This window comes from Lepisma saccharinum, chromosome 9 (assembly GCF_977018435.1).
Source record: "Lepisma saccharinum chromosome 9, izLepSacc3.1, whole genome shotgun sequence".
NCBI lineage: Eukaryota > Metazoa > Arthropoda > Insecta > Zygentoma > Lepismatidae > Lepisma > Lepisma saccharinum.
In genome coordinates this window covers 37,455,200-37,473,930 of record NC_139237.1, presented here as the reverse complement: position 1 = coordinate 37,473,930, position 18,731 = coordinate 37,455,200, and the positions used below count along the sequence as shown (strand labels likewise).

At 35.6% G+C, this 18,731-nt stretch overlaps 1 protein-coding gene across 1 annotated transcript; it reads right to left on the bottom strand.

The window, feature by feature from the left end:
* Window positions 1-4,011: 4,011 nt before the first annotated feature.
* On the bottom strand, window positions 4,012-15,708 carry LOC145992010 (cytochrome b-245 chaperone 1-like). The gene is made up of 5 exons (XM_083128020.1): window positions 15,468-15,708; window positions 12,752-12,793; window positions 11,174-11,247; window positions 7,264-7,496; window positions 4,012-4,459 (listed from the first exon to the last, which is right to left on the bottom strand). Exons 1-5 carry the CDS (start codon window positions 15,547-15,549, stop codon window positions 4,228-4,230), a joined length of 663 nt encoding a protein of 220 aa, XP_082984146.1. The 5' UTR covers window positions 15,550-15,708; the 3' UTR covers window positions 4,012-4,227.
* Window positions 15,709-18,731: the final 3,023 nt, after the last annotated feature.

Sequence of the window (18,731 nt, the reverse complement as noted above, 5' to 3'; positions counted from 1 at the left end):
AAAATAATAATAAATATTCAATACACCAGTGGGTGAAGTACGACCGCGATCCAACAGATAGCGTGAGCGTAGTGCGTGCAAACGAGGGGAGGTGCCTCTCAGTCTTGGCCCGGCAGATATGGAGAGAAGGTGCATGTTGAATTCGTGGTCAAAGGAGGAAGTCAGAGCGGTTGTCCGGTATGAATGGGCACATGGAGTATCGGGAGCAGAAATTCATAACCACCTAGTGGAAGTGTATGGGCCAGAAGTGATATCAAAACAAATGAAGGCTGCATCAATGGAGTGGAAACATCCATCATCTCCTGTCTGGAAGAAGTTCAAGACAACTCCCTTGGCAGGTAAGGTTCTTCTCACAGTTTTTTGGGACGCCCATAGTGTTTTGTTGCTGGACTTTTTGGAACAAGGAACCATCAACGCTGCACGTTACTGTCACACCCTGTCCAAATTGAAGCAGGCTATTCGGCGTAGGCAGCCTGGCCTTCTCACATCTGGCGTGCTGTTGTTGGATGACAATGCAAAACCGCACTCGGCGAGTGCAACGCAACACCATCTTGCAACCCTTGGTTGGGAGCGCCTTACCCATCTGCCGTACAGTCCTGATCTCGCACCGAGTGACTTCCATCTGTTTCCGGCTTTGAAGAAGGTTCTCAGAGGAAGGCGCTTTGGAAGCAATGCCGAGGTGGCACATTTTGTGCAACACTTCTTCCGTATACAGGACACTAATTTTTTCGAAGAGGGTTTTTTGAAGCTTATCAAGCGGTATGACAAATGTCTGAATGTCCGGAGTTCCTATGTGGAAAAATAAAATAAGTATGCTATTCCTTTTCTCATTTACGTTTTTTGCTTTTCCTTCCCATCTCTGTCCACAGTCGCCAGGGGAAACTTATTTTTGGACTCTCCCTCGTATATATGTATATATCATAGACTAGTACAACAGTGCATTGGTAAGAATGTTTAAAACATAAAACTAAGCACATCTAACAACTAAAACATATTTAATATTCTGGTAACTAACTCACAAATCATAATACTTATTACTCAATTTAACTCTATAGGTAATTCGAAGTAACCTATGTTAGGTATAAATATTTCTTTTTTATCATCTTCTATGTAATATTTTAAAACTACTACTACTGTCCTTCCATAAATGCTGTTAATATTATTTAATTCTAGTTACAAATAACATAATTATTTCCTTTAATAAATCACATTGGAGCTAAATTATATAATTATGTTTAGAGTACATTTTAAATTTCTATTTGATTGGAAAAAGTGGGAAAAGCTCTCTAGTAATCAGACGATATTTTATTACGAAGCACTTTTCTGCAAAATGTATTTACTTTCTGTGGAATTTGTGATTATTTCTAGTGGCAGTGATAACATAATTATCTCATTACAATTCTACATCTCAGAAGTGTAAAATGTGTAATAAAAATCTATTAATAAGATGTTCTTCCCGCATATTTAATTTTCATTACATTACACTAATATTCAGCCAATTTTCATCATCATTCATAGTAAGTCTTCTCTCAAACATGCTACTAAATTTAATTTTCCTTGCATTTTATTGTTGCTGAAAATTGTATACCAAAACAAGATCAATAGTATGGGAGTAGATTCCAATAATAGATTTTGTAGTAATGCATAAATATTCTTTGGTGCTTATAATGGTGTATGGGAATATAGTTCGAGCATAGTAAAATATATAGTGTTTTGCATGATACTTGCATAATTTTACATAAAAAGTAGTTTGTTCTTAGATAGTATACATTGTAGTGATGTGCAACAATCTACAATCAACATAACTCTAAAAATAACTCTCAGCTTGCTTTAAGATTTAGGAATTAGTTGTGTATCTGTGCACCCCAAAAAGCAACACGGAATATGTTAGTTACAAAAAGCAATTATAACCTGTGGCATCAAACAATGACATCAACATGATATTAAATGTATCTATTCGAATGCCAAGGGTTTCAATAGAGTATCCCAATAGTTTTCGCTTATGAAGCTACATAGCTACTCTACCGAGATATTTACTTGCCACAACATCACGAGTGAGCAGTGCTTGGTCAGGTAAACTGGGGCTAGGCAGAACACTGCCAAATATGGAACATGAAGTGACTGGTCAATTCAAGTGGTGTTGGCATTTCTCCCCCCCCCCCTCAGAAAACCATGGATAACTGAGCAGTTAACTCATATATGGCAAACGCTGAATCCAAATATAAATACTGTTTTAAGTTGACAGGTTAGTTATTAAATTCTGTATGCATTCCTGAAGGATGACCTCAAGGGTAATATGATGAAGACTGGGAAACTAAAATGACTGCAAGTGAGCGAAGGGAATGCCCTGCAGCAATCTAGTGTCTACTGTACTGTACTAAATGCAGCAAAGTATTTATAAATGTGAAAAATGTACTAAGATCCATGTATACATTGAACTGGTTTTCTATTATTGCAGTAACATCTGTCCCAACTTCATGGCCTTGACAGAGTTTGTTTTGATTATTAAGTGCACTTTATGCACAGAAGACTAATCAGAACTGGACCTACATGTTTAAAGTGGGATCCAAACCACTATGTGCCTCCACTGGCTATCGAACCCAGGGCCCCTTGATTACAAGGCAATGACGTTACCACTATGCCATCGGGGAGGTGCCTTGGCAGGGATAACATGTTTCACACTGTAAATATACGAAATCACTTTCCAATTGGAAAAACTTATAGTAGCACGTATTTTTCAAATCCATTATTATAAAAATATCACAATACAAAATGCTTGCTTGACCGTGCACTGATCTCAGAATGGATATCATTCTCACTAACAATGAAAGTAATAACTATTGTATATACTCAAATAATATGACTCATGGCTTTACTGTAATTACCTTTTCATGAAAATAATGAAGACATGAAAACAATGTTCAATATATACAACAAAAATTAATAATATTTCAAAAACTGAAATTAAAAAAATTGCACACTTACACATTAAGTAGAGTAAAATTAACAAGTAAAAAAAGATCCTGTTAATAATTTACACCTCATATGAGAATACATTTTTCCTTCTTTCATTAACATAATTTACAGCAAAAGTGAAAAAGGAGAGTTTGCACTTATGCAAGTTATAAAAGTTACAACCATAACTAAACATAATTTAAAGTTTCAATGTAAACTGCAGATTGCAACCAAAATGCCTTTTAAAAATTTCTAAACAAAATTACTTTCTTGTTTACCGTACATTATGCCTATAACATGAACAATGCAAGATAAATAGTGGCACATACAATTTCTTTAACTTCAAGAATAGTACTAAAATCATATCATAACTAATTTATATCATTCATAATGCCACCTTTTAGCTGCCTGTCATTAACATCCATATAGAGGATAACAAATCATAAATTTAATTCTTAGTGAAATATAAGAAACAAGACTTTACAGTGGAAGAAATTTAAACATACAGAGCTGCCTTTTTACCTCCTGTAGGGATCACACATTTCTCATTTAAGCATTAGTATAGATACAGTAACTTTTAACATTCTTATTTATTTTGTATGATAAGGTTGTCTGGTTGAAGGAACTATAAGCTTCAAATTACTATAACACATTTAATAATGGACCAGTGAATAAGATTTTGTTTTGATGGCAGGAAGCTAACCAAACTTGGTTTTCAGTATGGCTATGTCGATGTTTCAAGAATGCACAATATGCAAGTGCAGAAAATACAATGTACCATAACTTATGCTTTTGACCCACATAACTTGTATTGAATAAGAATATTGTTCCACACAGCAAAAATTTTGTGTAAAAAAAAAAAAAAGATGAGCCAGGAGTATATCACAAAATAAAATAATTGTATTAAAGGTGGAACTCCACAATTTCAATTACTTACGAAAATCAGAAAGGCATATAAACATATATTTTCTACATACAAGTAAATTTCTGTCAAAGTAAATAATTATACCAAATTGAAAAAAAAAAATGATCACAGTTTACCAATTAACTGTTCCATTCTGTTTTTAGCACCACATTTTATTAATGCAATATTTTATGGCATGATAATGTTACCACCACATTTAAAAAAAGAAAAAAAACTTTTTCTGTAAAAGCTAGTTTAGAAAAATAAATGAACATACACTCGCATACATATACACAATCATCTTCAGCCATACTTGTTAGAAATTTGAAACTCTCAACTGTTGCTAGAAGAAAAAAAACTAGCTACTACTACAACACATTATAATAATCGTCTATTGGCCCTTCTATGACTTTCACAATGTCTCTTATCCTCCCTTCGCTCGGCCTTGTTTCAGGTTCCGAGCCACTCTCGGATGACTCGGATGCAGCATCTGCCCACTCACTGTCTCCATCCATAAAGAAATACCCCTTCTCCTCCAAAGGTTCAATTCTGTTTAATTTCAAGAAGGAACTCACTTGGTTTGAAAGGTATATGAGGTCACTGAAAAATTGAAAGCAGTTATTACCTAGAATCACCAATTTTCTGTTGAAGGGAAATTAAAGTGCCCTGAATCTCAATGTTTAATATTAAGTGCAACACTGTAACTTTATCCTATCTTTTGAATGAACAAGTTGGTAAATGTGGTATTTACAGGTTGGCCACTCTAGGACCACAATAAAATTCAAGGTGTATAATTCCCAGTTTTCAAGGCAAACTTTACAAAAACTTAGGGCTAAGAGATGTTTTCTCTATTTCAACCTTACATATTACCACCTCACCATCCACCTATGACGATCTTTGTCATAAATGTGTTTGTGTGTCTATATTTTGATATTGTTTGTGGGCTAAGACTATATATTTGTCAAAAGGATTGTTCTTAGACATTGAAGCCTATCGAGTACTTTGTTTGCTCACAGGTGACAGCTGTATATGGTACAGCTGACTGAGTTGCTCTTTGGTATCAAGAATACTCAATAGGTGTCATCAGTTCACGGTTGACATTGTATTAGCATAATTAAGTTGTGTTTGTTGAACTGCTTATATATGTTATTTTAATTCAAGGATTATTAATGTCTAAATAAAATAATACATCTGAAAAATACAAACTTAATTAGAATTTCAACATCTATCTGGACAAGAGCGAAGGAAAACATTGAAGGTTGGGAGAATTGAATCGTCTTCAATGAACTGGTAAAAAGAACGGATCGAGGAAATCATGGGTGTATCAGGAAAACAATGGAGGTTTGGAGAATGGAATCGGGTATATGGAACGGATCGAGGAGCTCATGGGTGTATCAGAAAAACAATGGAGGTTTGGAGAATGGAATTGTGTCTCAGGAATCGGGTAGATGGAATGGATTCAGGAGCTAGTCAAGAGGAAGCATGGAGAATGGGCGTTGAAATTTAATGAGCCTGAAAAATCCATGGAAATCACAGTTATTCCTGGATTATAAGTTAATCAGATTAGCTTGTTACGTACGCTAAAGATTGCGAAGTGTGATATCGTATGAACATTGATGTGAACGTTCGTGTGACAATGGATAATTGAGCTGAAAACAGTCGTTACGGACTTTGGTGGGAAACAGTTGTGATATGTGAGTACACTTTATTATCTTCCATCCGACTGACAATCGTGAGATTGCACCTGAAATTTGGATAAAGTGATATATTAACACTTCAATTAATATGCTAGCATCCGTGTGACATTAATCATGGCCATGATTCGCGAATTCGCCTAACCGCAAAACGTGGCGGGAACATAACGCGTCGCGCAGCCATCTTGGGGGAAATTTATTGACTAGTCAAAAAATTAATGTAAATTAAGTATTAATGCATGGTGCATTTGCATTTAATGTATAATTCTGGTATTCAGTATAAAATGAAGACAAGTTAATGTGGAATATTTTGATATGAAAATGTCAGCTTTGTAAAGGGGATAAAATTCCTCACCTGCTAACCAGTCTTATTTGCCTAATATTTGTGTTACGGAAATTTCTTTGAGTGTGTCAAAATTGAAATCCTACTAGGTTCTTCTTGGTGTCATGCTCCATTGATAACCAATGCATGTATGTAGTTAAATGTTTTAGTAGGTATGATACTTTATTAAGAGTTCTATACTCACACAGCCCAACGTGCTTTGACTTAAAATTTCTGTACGCTATTGCTCACCGTGTAGGTGAATGTAATGGTACTGATTGGAAAATGTCGCGATTGGCCTAGATGAGTAACATTATGTGACAGCTGTAGACTTGTAATTAATACATACACCCGTTCTTGATGCTGAATAAAAACATATAGTTTGGATCTATGATTTTGCGTTTCAGTCCAAAAGATCATGCAGTGTGTAGTTGATTAGTTACATGTGTATTAATGTCAACATTCCTTTCCACAAAGGGAGGAATGTTCATCTCTCAAGGGTCACTACGGGTAATCTTTGTGCTTTTGTAAATGTGGAAATAAAAAGGGGGTTTCTGTAAAAACTAAGGTATTTATGAGGGTCTGTCTTTTCGACTCGCTTGGAATGAAATGGGGGCTTGGTGGATGAGTTGATATAACATATGGTTTGTCCCTATTTATTAAGAGTGAGTGTCTTATGGAAAGTATTGTGTATATATATAAGGGCATGTCTTAGGTTCCTGGAACAATAATTTTGGGGTATTGTAGGTAGATTATTTAGGAAATTTGTCATTGTAGTATACCTGTCACCGCTACCGATATAATGGGTTGCATTGGGGTTTGAGTTTAAGTTAATGATCCCATCACTGACATAGGTCAGATTCCGTGAGCCCGTTACACACCCAGCCTTATACACAAATATGTTAACAATATAAAGTGATCCCAATGTATCCAACAATTCTGATTCAATTCAATTAAAAGGTATATATATATATATTTAAAATATTTAATTTAAGGTGCAGAGTTTACATTTCAAACTCAAATTTGTCTAATCAACTTGAAGATATCTTATCTTGCAATAAACTTCCATCTGTCAGATAGACTGTTCTGCAAAGGACACTAGCAAAGTAAACGGATTGAGACAATTCTGTTTTATTTGATCTGCATCTTTCATTCCCATCGAGAAAAAATAAATAAATAAAAAATAAAAGAATTGTCTCAGAGAATGAGGTTAGGATTAATAAAAGTTGCAATTTTTCACGTCTACGAAGAAAAATTCATGCAGAATTCCCTGAATTCTTGGTGATTAGCCACCCTGTATTTAGCATGTAAATTTGTATTAAATATATATACAATGATGATGCAAAATGCAATAGCATAAAGCTACTGGTTCCACAACCAATACATACCTTTGTACGGGGTCTGAGATCTCCATAACAGGAAAAGAGATCCCCGTGTTTAAAACAAGTGTTAGCGTGTGAGACATTTGATCCTTTTTCTTTGCTGCAGACACTCTCACATCAATTATGCTGCTTAACGTTAACACCATTGTATTGCACTCGGGAACTCTACAGCACAGTTTATCATACCAATTGGCACGGGTGACAGTGGCTTTATTTTGAAGCTTGTCCATAACACAGTCCTGAAATCAAGAAGTTAATGAACGCAAGTTAGATTATGTTCACAAAGCTATATCATAGGATTCATGCTTAATTGGTAGGGAGACAAATTTATGGTAAATAAAAACTGAGGAGAGCGGTAAATAAAATGTTAGATCAGCGGTATATACCAGCGGTGAAATAATAAAATAAAATTGCAAAAAAACTTTTTCATCATGAGAGGAAACAACATACAAAAGAGCTATAAATTGATAAACTACTTCATTTTTATTTACTGTACACATACACAAGTACTTAGCTGTCCAACCAAAAATAAAACATCAACAGAAAATCACTTCATTTCTAAATTGCATATCTCAAGGGATTTATTCATTGTATGTATTTAAAGGATATCCTTGCTGTCCAACAAATAAAATAATCACTACTGCACATACACAAACACATGTTGAAAATCACATGATGACAAACAAAATTCATTCATGACTGAACACAAATTACACCATTGTTTCCCTTGATGTGCGGGAACAGACTAATCTTATCACTGCTACAGCTAGCAAGTTCAATGAAACTGGAAGTTGAGTAGACATTTGGTGCAAGAAAGGAATGCAGCTTGACAGGGAGCGAAGTTTTTGAAACGAACGAAAAAACCTACTGTTGGCCTAGGGTAATATTGGCCGTGGTTCCAACGTGTGTTTCTTACGTTGGGCCAAAGTATGGTTTTACGTTGGCCCAACATACTGAAAACTAAAGAATGGATAGGTTTGTTTTCTGATATATACAAATGAAAATAATAATTCGGTAAAACTATCAAAGCTGGGAATCAGATTTCTTCAAATTTACAGGAGAAAGTACTTACGGAATTGAGTTTCTGTGTAATTTCGGAAGGTCGTAGAAGTGTTTTCTCGCATTTTTCAATATATTTTTCTATAATAATGTCTGTCCAATGCACGAAAGCTGTTGCTTGCATTTCCATCCATGTACTTGAACTGGATGTTGCAAGCATCTGATGAAGTAATCACCGGTAAGTGTTTCCAAACACACAGTTTTTTCACTATATTGCCCAACCTTACGTGATGGTGCATTGGGCTATCGTGAATGGGTTTTGGGGCTATGCGTGAGTGGTTTTTGGGGTTATGCGGGGAATTTTTCTGTTAAGAAGGTTGTTGAAACACTGCTTTGCCATTTGGAACACAACGCTAGTCAAGATTTGCCAGCCATTTTGCATGTTCAGGAAGCGAGAAAAGAACAAACAATAATTACTCGATATGTCGACAATAGATACTAATTTAGTTAAAAAAATCAAAATCCCTTTTTAAACAGTCTTTCGCAATGCAGAATAAGTAAGTACGAAAGTCAACAATTACAGAATAAACTAGTTACAGACAATTCCTGGCTTTGATAGTTTTACCAATAATTCAAGTATAAAAATTAAACAAATACACAGCACTTTGTCAGTCACATGGTATTGTTTTCAAGGCACCATACTTTCAAGTGGTAGCACAAAAACCTTCTAGAGTTGACTTAGTTTTTCACTTTTCATGGAATTTAGTCTGCACATAACATTGCTTAACCACCTTCACAATAATACCTGTAAGAACGTTCTTGTTCCACTACAGCTAAAGAGGCAAACAAAAAGCAATTCCCAACACATCTTTCATCCATGGTGGCTGACAAAGGAGTGGTGAGTGACTGCAAGTTAAAAATAGCTTCTACTTTCATTAAAAATATATTTCTAGTATGTGCTGTGACTGAAATATTTGAAAAGAATCACTGTTAGATGTCACTTATTTTACACTCTAGAATTTTCAGCATTCTACTGAAAGTTGTCTTAGCATTAAAAAGTTGTTTTTAAAACTGATTTTGACTCATGTTTCCATGGTTGGGCAAACGTTGTCAACCACGATTGGCGAAATGTCAAGCCAATCTTTCCAACGTAAAAACTGAAGTTGGTCCAATGGTGGTGGTTACTTGGGATATCCACACATGAATCACATAGACATAAAGAAACACCAAGTACAGTCCCTACCGAACGTTTTTGGTACAAATATGGAGTGAAATTGTATGGAAGTAATATAGTGTGTGAGGCACATATTGCCAAAAAAATATTGGTATACGTCTTGTAGTTCTTGAGATACGAAAGTGGAAAATCAAATTTCTTAACTGAAAAATCCAGCATTTCGAAGTACAGATGAATGTGTATACACGTAACCGACGTCGTTATGACAGTACTGAATTTTTTCCAGTATTGTGGAACATGAGCGAAGGTTTTGGCAGAAAAAAAACAAAAAAACATTTTCTCGTGTTTTATATTTTTTTTCATAACATTCGCAAAATAAAGAAAATACAATGAAAATTGAGAGGTCTTCAGATAACAATATCTTCCTCAGCGACTGCGCTGGAGTGAACAAATTTTATCAATCATTAGTTGAAATGTGTGTCAATAGATGGCACAGAAAGACATATCTCAAGTAGCAGCATTGTGCAAGTCTGTTTTTGTTACGCTTGATAATAAACAGGCTGTTTGAATCGCAAGCTACGTGATAATGGGGAAAAATCTGTGCCTGTGGCCGTAAAATGGCATATAATTGGTATGTACAGATGCAATAGGTCTCAGAGAAATTGCAGTCACATTGAATGTGAGTAATACCTGCATGGCGAACACAATAAACAAATTCAAGCAGCAAGATACAGTGGTTGACAAACCACGCTGCGGCTGCCCCTAGGTAACGTCTGTACGCGAGGACCGGATTATCTCCGAAGTATGGAATGAGATTACGCCCCAAGAATGCCAGAAATTGTTCCGCAGCATGAGAAAACGTGTGCAAATGTGCTTGAAACTTAAAACTTTAACCCTGCATGGGTCGCACAAGGTCTCTAGATCTGGGTGTGTGGTTTTAACATTGCCATTTATCAATGATTGTCTTGTCAACACCCTCCCTCTGCCTAGTTTTTACTGAAAATCTAGTCTGTTGTTCCATGCACAACTAATGAGGACTGCATTTTTTTTGTTTGTTTGTGATTTCTATTAAACTGTGCCTCCTCGATGGCTTAGTGGTTGCATCGTCGCCTTGTAATCAAGGGGTCCCGGGTTTGATACCTGGTGCAGGCACATAGTGGTTCAGATCCCACTTTAAACTGTAGGTCCAGTCCCAATTAGCCTTGCTGTGCATAAATTGGACTTAAACCACCAAATCAAATTACTATTAAACTGTGATATGTGTGCAATAACTGAACTGTTGGTGCAATAGGATGACATAAGGAAAGAAGAGCAGATAAAACAGCTATATATCATTACATATAATATTAATTATATTGTCCTGTTCATTTATTTTCTCAACTAAAATGTACATTCCATAGTTTTGTAGAATCTCAATTATTTAAAAAAGAGATTTAAATGTAATAGTTGAGGGTTTGGCATTTTTAGACCTTTAATTGAACATATTTTAAGAACCCGGTCTCTGGCACCGTGTGTGACATAATTTTTCTCGTGGAACCCACGAAGGGTTAACAAAGGCCCAATTTATGGTCATTTACATAGCCTGACAATTTGAAATGTGAAACATAGCTGTGAGTGTGGTGCAACTAATACATGAAGTATTCCATGCCATGATTTCAGACCAAGGGTAAAACATTGTAATTGATCAACACACAGAACTTGTGAAAAACACTGTTAATTTGATAAATAAAATTAAATAATCACCTGCCACTCATCCATACATGTCAATCCAATGACAAGGCATCCAACCACATACACTGCTTTCACTATGAACCAATCTGAAAAAAGAAAGAAAAAGAAAACATTGGTATAAAAACTAACAAGTTATTATATTTACCTCACACTTGAAAGAAGTTTGATGAAATAAATAGTTTGAATCATGAATCAATTACCAAGGAAGATTTTAACTTTCAAAAATTAATTTGTCAATTAGCATGGAATACATAGTGATCACTCCCTGCATTTGATAGTTTTTCTTGTATGTATGCATTGCTTGCATTGTAGAATTATTTTCCTGTAGTTTACGGTTATTACAAGCATAAGAAAACAGTTTTTCGTGACGTTTCAGGAGAACACACGCTCCCTTCATCAGACATTTATCATGTGTGTGTTCTCCTGAAACGTCACAACGAAAAACTGTTTTCTTATGCTTGTAATAACCATAAACTACAGGAAAATAATTCTGCCTTTGATGCCTGAAACTACTTGATCTTCCCAGAGACATATGAAACTAATTATAAATAGTCCAATAACATAAATAGTAATCACTCCTTTAGATGTCAAAAATGTAATATTTTTACGAAAAACTTACAAAACTAATGATAAACCCTTATGCAACCACATGGTGTCAGGACAAGTTTGTTAATCAACCACTGGTTTGAACCTTATTAATTCATTTTATTTATCATACAAAAAACAAGGACAAATTAATACTTTATTACGAGGTGGTGTATCATAATGATTTACAATCATTGCTGATATCAGGTGACAGACAAAGGTACTAGCTACCTGTGGCTGCCATGACAAGACCAATGGGCAACCATGCGATGCTTGGCATTCGAAATAATAAACCATTATGATAAACCCCTTGCAGTAGGTGCAGTTAAGCTACATAAAATAATCAACCTCAATCTGCAGCTTACAGATTAAAGAACTCAAGTCACACTATAAAAGCAGGCCTTTGTAGAGAAGTAATCAACAACACAATGAGAAGCCAGTGTTCATGGATCCAATCCTTGCTAAATCGTGGATATATCTTTCTGTTTGTTCACTCATCTATTCATCATTTTGTCATTCATTCTCAAGGTTGTCATATGTGACACACAAAGCGAGATTTGTCTTTTGAGTTTGTGTTGAAGATGCAGGAATTTAAATTCTTGTAGGTTCATATTGAAACTACATAGCTATACACTTCTCGGCCATGCTTATTCATTGCTCTACAAATAACGAAATACACACACAAAGCAATAAAACTGATGTTCGAACATTTTCAACGGCCATGACGCTAGTTTAAAAATCCCATCAACATTTTCTTTAGCATAAAATGTCTCTCAAATTTAGATTCAGTTTTCAAGCTAACTCCTAGACTTTTATAAAATGGGACAAATAGTATTTTTTAATAATATTGACAAGACAACCGGGATATGCCTCTGAAACATGACTGTCCCGGTCAAAATGGAATGTATGGTCACCCTAGAAAGATAACATATTCATTATAGGCCTATAGCTTGAAGGTCAAGTGAATTAACTTTTATCACTTGAAACTTAACATAACATACTAACCTGCTCCATAGAATCCAGCTCCCAGCCCCAAAGATAGAAGCCCTGTAAGATACAAAATTCATCATAATGGAAACATTTCCAAGACAGAACAGTTACCATGAAAGAGGAATAATGAATTCTTACATGTGCAAAAGACATACCAAAATACAGAAGTATACCATCAACAGGGGTGTAAGATGATCCCCTTTTGTTTATTTAAATAATCATACCTTCATCATAGCTATAATGAATGATTTTTTGTTCAGTTCTTGTTTCTTTTCGTATTATAAAATTACCCAGAAAAAAAGATAAAAGATGGGGAGCAACTTTAGCTCTATCTTGACTTTGGCTTATAAATCAGTTCAGAATTAAAATAGGGTCAATTTTGACTATGGCTGAGCAGATACTGATACCAATGTATCAGTATTGGTTGAAATTTATCTATCGATACCATTGTTTTTGAGTCGCTAAAAGCCTGGCCAAGAGCAACATATGTTCCTTTTCAAAGTTTGTTCACCCTTTCTTGTGACATTTTCTGAGAAATGCTGAGAAACTCCACCCTCCTGGGAAGCAGATGATTGACAAGACCAAATGCATGGGCTTGGTAAATTTCTTCAAATTTACAGGAGAAATTACTTACCGAATGCAGTTTCTTTATACTTCTGGAAGTTCGGGGAAGTGTTTTCTCGCATCGTTCATTGAATTTTGCCAGTAAATCATTTATTTTTCGATATAAATGTGTGACCGATGCACAAAAGCTCTTGCATCCATTTACTTCCAGGTGGATGTAGCCTGAGTGTGATGACGTAATCCCAGTCAGTGTTTCCAAACACGTGTTTTTGTAACTGAAGAAGGTACGTTCCCGGAAATGGTTTGTGGGGCTATGCGAGAATGGCGTGTGGGGGCTACCTACGCATATTTTTTTCGAAACCAATTTTTAACTATTGTAACCTATACATGACCCTACCTAACCTAACCTTACCAGAAATGGTTCGTGGGGCTACGTAGGTATTTTTGGGTGCACTGGGGTGGAAACACTTCATGCCGAGTACAGTAGTGAAACTGTGACCGCCATTTTGCGTGTTACCAAAGGCAAAAAGAAACGAAGAAAACTTACTCGATATGTCGCAAATAGAGCTTATTCCCGTGAAATAAGCAAAATGCCACCTTCAGTAATGTTTCTCAATGTAGAATACGTAAGTACGATTATTTAAATTAAATGAACTAGCAAATTTCAGCAGTTTGTCCGATACGAGAAATTTACCGGGGAAGCTGCTCACAAACTTCTTGAATGCATGTAATTACCTGGTAAAGGCTGTGTAGAAATAAAATGAATCATTTATATCCAATTCCTACTTGCACACTCGTGGAGTAAGAAAGATGGATGTTTCTAAAACCAGTATTACTATCATGCTAGGCTGTTTCCGGGCCAGATGATTGCAGAGTTCTTCAGACAGATGAAGAATGTGGAATTTGTTTTGTTTTATCTACTTCAAGTGGGGAGGGAGGGTTGTAGTATTCAACATTTTCTTCTTCTATTCTTCCTTTCTACGTAAGTCTTTTATGTGATGGTATTGCCCATACTGCAGTGACAGGGAGAGCAGGGAATAAAGAGAACCTGTCGGATGAGTGTTATTTTAATAACTGTTGCTTTTCTCCTTCTTGTATCAACCCACATGACAAGAATGAAAAGTGTTTACATGAAATTGAAGACACAATTACCAAATGTCACAAGGCATTTTAAAGTGTTATAATGCTACATGAGAATAACTTGGGAGTTATTTAATGTCATTAAAGGATGTGATCAGTTAGTATGACTCGATCTGTAACAAGCTTTTGTTATTTTAAACTGGAATTATACAAGTATTGGTATTGGTGGGAATCAGTGAGAGTATCAACGTCGGTTCAGCTCTTAATTTTGACATTTATTGTTGTTACTATAATCCCTATAATTGAGCCAATCTTAACCCGAGGTAATTTACTCAGTTCGCTTGAAGAGGGTATTAAAAATAAATTTCATATCTGCAAATGTGCTTGGATTTAGGTAACAAGCCTGGTAATCACTAACAATTTTTAAGCATTTGTAAAACGGGTTAACAGTTTTTATCTTGGAAAATAGCACTGGTAACACAGTCAGGTACAGCCAACGCCAATGTTAATAGTACGTGAATTGTACATCACTACGTTCATCCACTCTATTTGTGCTATGTGAGGGTTATGCATTGAAAAAAGTGCATGAAGTAAAAATAAAGTACGACATCTACTTCAGAATCAGTAAAATTCTATTTCTTACAACAAATTAAGATGCAAAATAAAAGTAACTGTAATGGAGTTACTCTTTAAAATGTAACTGTAACTCGGTTACTTTCTGAACCAAGTAAGTGTATTAACACTTAATTTCAAAAATAACTTTCTGAACACTGCATTTCTACAACATAATTCATACATACACTTTTGACAAAACGTACGCACTAGAACCATGCTCAACAAAACTTTGACATCGACGCATTCATAAATGTGAAAGCAAAAAATAATTTTAACCATATTAAAATGCGTTTGATAGTAACATAATTTAAATTGTAATGCAATATGATTGTCACCTTTAATGTAATAGTTGACAAACGCAGAAAACACCTGTACAAATACTTCCCATACTAAATTTAGCAAGCAGAGAATCTGTACGCATACGCATATTAATACGGAAGAGGACTTTCACTTTCTAGAGCTGTCTGCTTACCTACAAGGATGCTCCATGATTTTATACCAGGGCCTTTTGATATGTGCAAACGTTCTTCACTTTTAAACTTTAGTGCAAGCATCTTGATAAAACAACTCCATTTACAGTTTTTTCCAATGTATTGGAATGTCAAAATTCAGTTCACGCCGGTTTCAATTTCAAATGTCTCAGACACTCAGCTGGTAAGGCGTAACCTGAGCATAAACATAAACACCAGTCCAAACACGAACAGCTTGTCCCAGTGTTGCCATATACCAAGAGCATAATTTCCCTTCATAATATTTCGTTTTTCCCTTCAGGAAAATATTCCTTCACAATTCCCCTGCTATGATGGGAATTTCATTTCATTGACAACACTGGTTATGTACATTTGCATCACATCACCTAACGTGCGTTGGTGGATGTAGATTTAATAACAGAAATGAGGAATGACTACTAAAAAAATGTGCGCAGGGGTGCCCACAGGTGGGGGGAGGGGGATTATGGCTCAGGCTGTGCAATGGAGATTTTTTGGGGGGGATTTTTTCCCGTCAAATAACGTAAAATTCAACATTTATATGTTTTTCCAAAATATATGTAAAATTGTACACCTTAATTGCACCAAATTTAATCCATTAAATGAAGAAAAGAAACTGTTTAAAGGTATTATCGAAGCGGTGGGCGGGGGGGGGGGGGGAGAAACATGCAACTCTTACATATTGGTCCATAATTGACAGGTGGGTTCTCGGATGGCGATTCTGAATTAAACGTTGGAGGGGGGAGCAGTATGGGACCTCCGAGATATTTATATACGAAGTATACGCATCGCGGAAGCCCCGGGCAGTATCCAACTCTAGGTCTTAGATTATTGATTGATTGATTTGCTTTATTTTACTTCGCTTTTTTGTGCCACTTTTGGTGCGAAGATCGGGATGAGTGATGATAGGAAGAAAGTCATGAATGGACACTCACAAACATCCATGCCCAGGCCAGGATTCGAACCCGGGACCCCTGGCGTCGTAGCGCGATGTATTTCTTAGATTATGGCGGGTATTTTAGTTAGAGGGGAATTGAGCATTAAATTGAGGGGGTATCCAATTTTTGTGCATTACTATTGTCTTAGAATGTTGCGGAAATTCTGGCGTGGAGACAGAATTTCGGAGGAGGCAATATCCACTCTTCAATATCAACAGTAAGTCTAAAATTGGCATGGGAATTTTGGTGGTAGGATTGAGTATTAAATTTAAAGGCAGCGATAGGAAGCTTTTGATAAAGTGTTAAATCTTAGATTGTCAAGGGATTTCTGTAGTGGAGAGAGAGTTCGAACATTAACTTTTGGAGTCTGCATTTAGCGATATGGTATCCACACGTTTTCGACCCCGAACGTGCTAGAAGAGAAGCTGGAAAAGACTACATATCTCGGGATCCTAAGAAAGTATTGATACCCCATTAAATTAATATTCTTGAAAGCCTGCAAAGAAATGGATGTAAAAAGTTTCTAGCTCGCTTGTTGTGTTACAGATATGCGTGTTTAGCCCTTTACTGAGGTGAATGTGAAGTTTTATTCTATAGGTGCATTACAATACACATGGGCGTCCGGAAGGAGGGGCAAGGGGGGCCACGCCCCCCGGAAAATGAATGTGTACTTAAAAAATATTAAAACCAATAAGTTGCTGACCAAGGCAGTTTATTAAGATAAAAACACTTAACACGTAACGTTTCGACCCTGTATCAGGGTCTTCCTCAGACGAAGAACCAAACTATATATTTTTTAGTTTGGTTCTTCGTCTGAGGAAGACCCTGATACAGGGTCGAAACGTTACGTGTTAAGTGTTTTTATCTTAATAAACTGCCTTGGTCAGCAACTTATTGGTTTTAATATGGAAACAAGGCTTAATTATATTACAATTAAAAAATATATATGTCACACATAATTTCATTTCAATCACAGTAATTTATGTTAATTATTATAAATTCGTTAAGAAACATGATAATTTCAGACTGAAATAGTGTTTTTTTGAGAGGGCATCACTATTTTGGAGGAAAATATGTGTCCTTTGCTCCCCCCCTGGGAAAAATTACCTTTCTTGCCCCTCCCTGGAAAAAATCCTGCGGACGTCCATGACAATACATAAGCGATATTATCGATATTCATTAATAACATCAGGTCTTAAAATTCTTAAAATATAATGCTTAGTGTTAGTATACTATACTGCTTAATTTAAAGCAGGTGCACAATTTGGAACAATCCACATTTCTATCTTCTTGTCACAGGAAAATTTTGCACTGAAGATAACGTAATGCGTAATTTAGCCTCTGGGGTGTAAGCAAATATAATTCTCTTTATTATGATTAAATATATGTTTGTTTTTTATAAATACAAGTGACGAATAGCACAAAATAACTAATAAAATACATACTGTAAAATACATTCGTTGTTCATTAACAAATTAAGATTAATGATTAATTACAATGCTACATTATAGATAAAAATTAGCGAAAAAGCATCGATTACTTTGTTAAACTTGATTTTTTGGCTCTGTCATTTTAAGTTGAAAGTATAGACAGACCACTAAGACGTTTCTGACTAATAATACTGCGTAAATAGTGTTTTATAATTTTAAATTTAGAAAACTATACTTGTATTTGCTACTGTGAGAGGAATAGTGAGACACAGTCGCCGAAAATAAAAATGTAATACCATGATCCTGAAACACTGGCTTCCCTTCGATGAGTTGCGTTATGTGTGTTGCCTAACTCTACGGCGATAGCAGAACTTCCAAGTATAAAGTTGTAGTATTTCAGGATCTAGATATCCCATTTTTATTGCCTGTGACAATAAATATGCACACATTATCTTACGTCCTTGCACATTTTGTAACTTTGTATTATGATTGTAAATGTACAGTGGGATCCATGAGTATTATCGTGCAAATTGTCCATCACCATGTTCGTGCACTTAAATTGACCCAATAAGAGGTTCAAGAATTAAAAGAAAACTCAAAACAAGATGTTGATAACTTCTGCACCAGCATACATAAAACTCCATCGCTTAAAAACACATAGGATGTAAGAAAAAAATTAACGAAAATAGTCATGGACAATTTGCACGGTAATACTCATGGATCCCACTGTACATGCTAAAAGAAGAACGATGTAGTATCATCTCGATTGCTTGATAATGTTTATAAAATTACATGTTGTATAACTCAGTTTGTGACGTAAACGTGAACGCAACAATCAGGGTGTTTATGATCTAATGAATTAACCTTTATGTAATATACT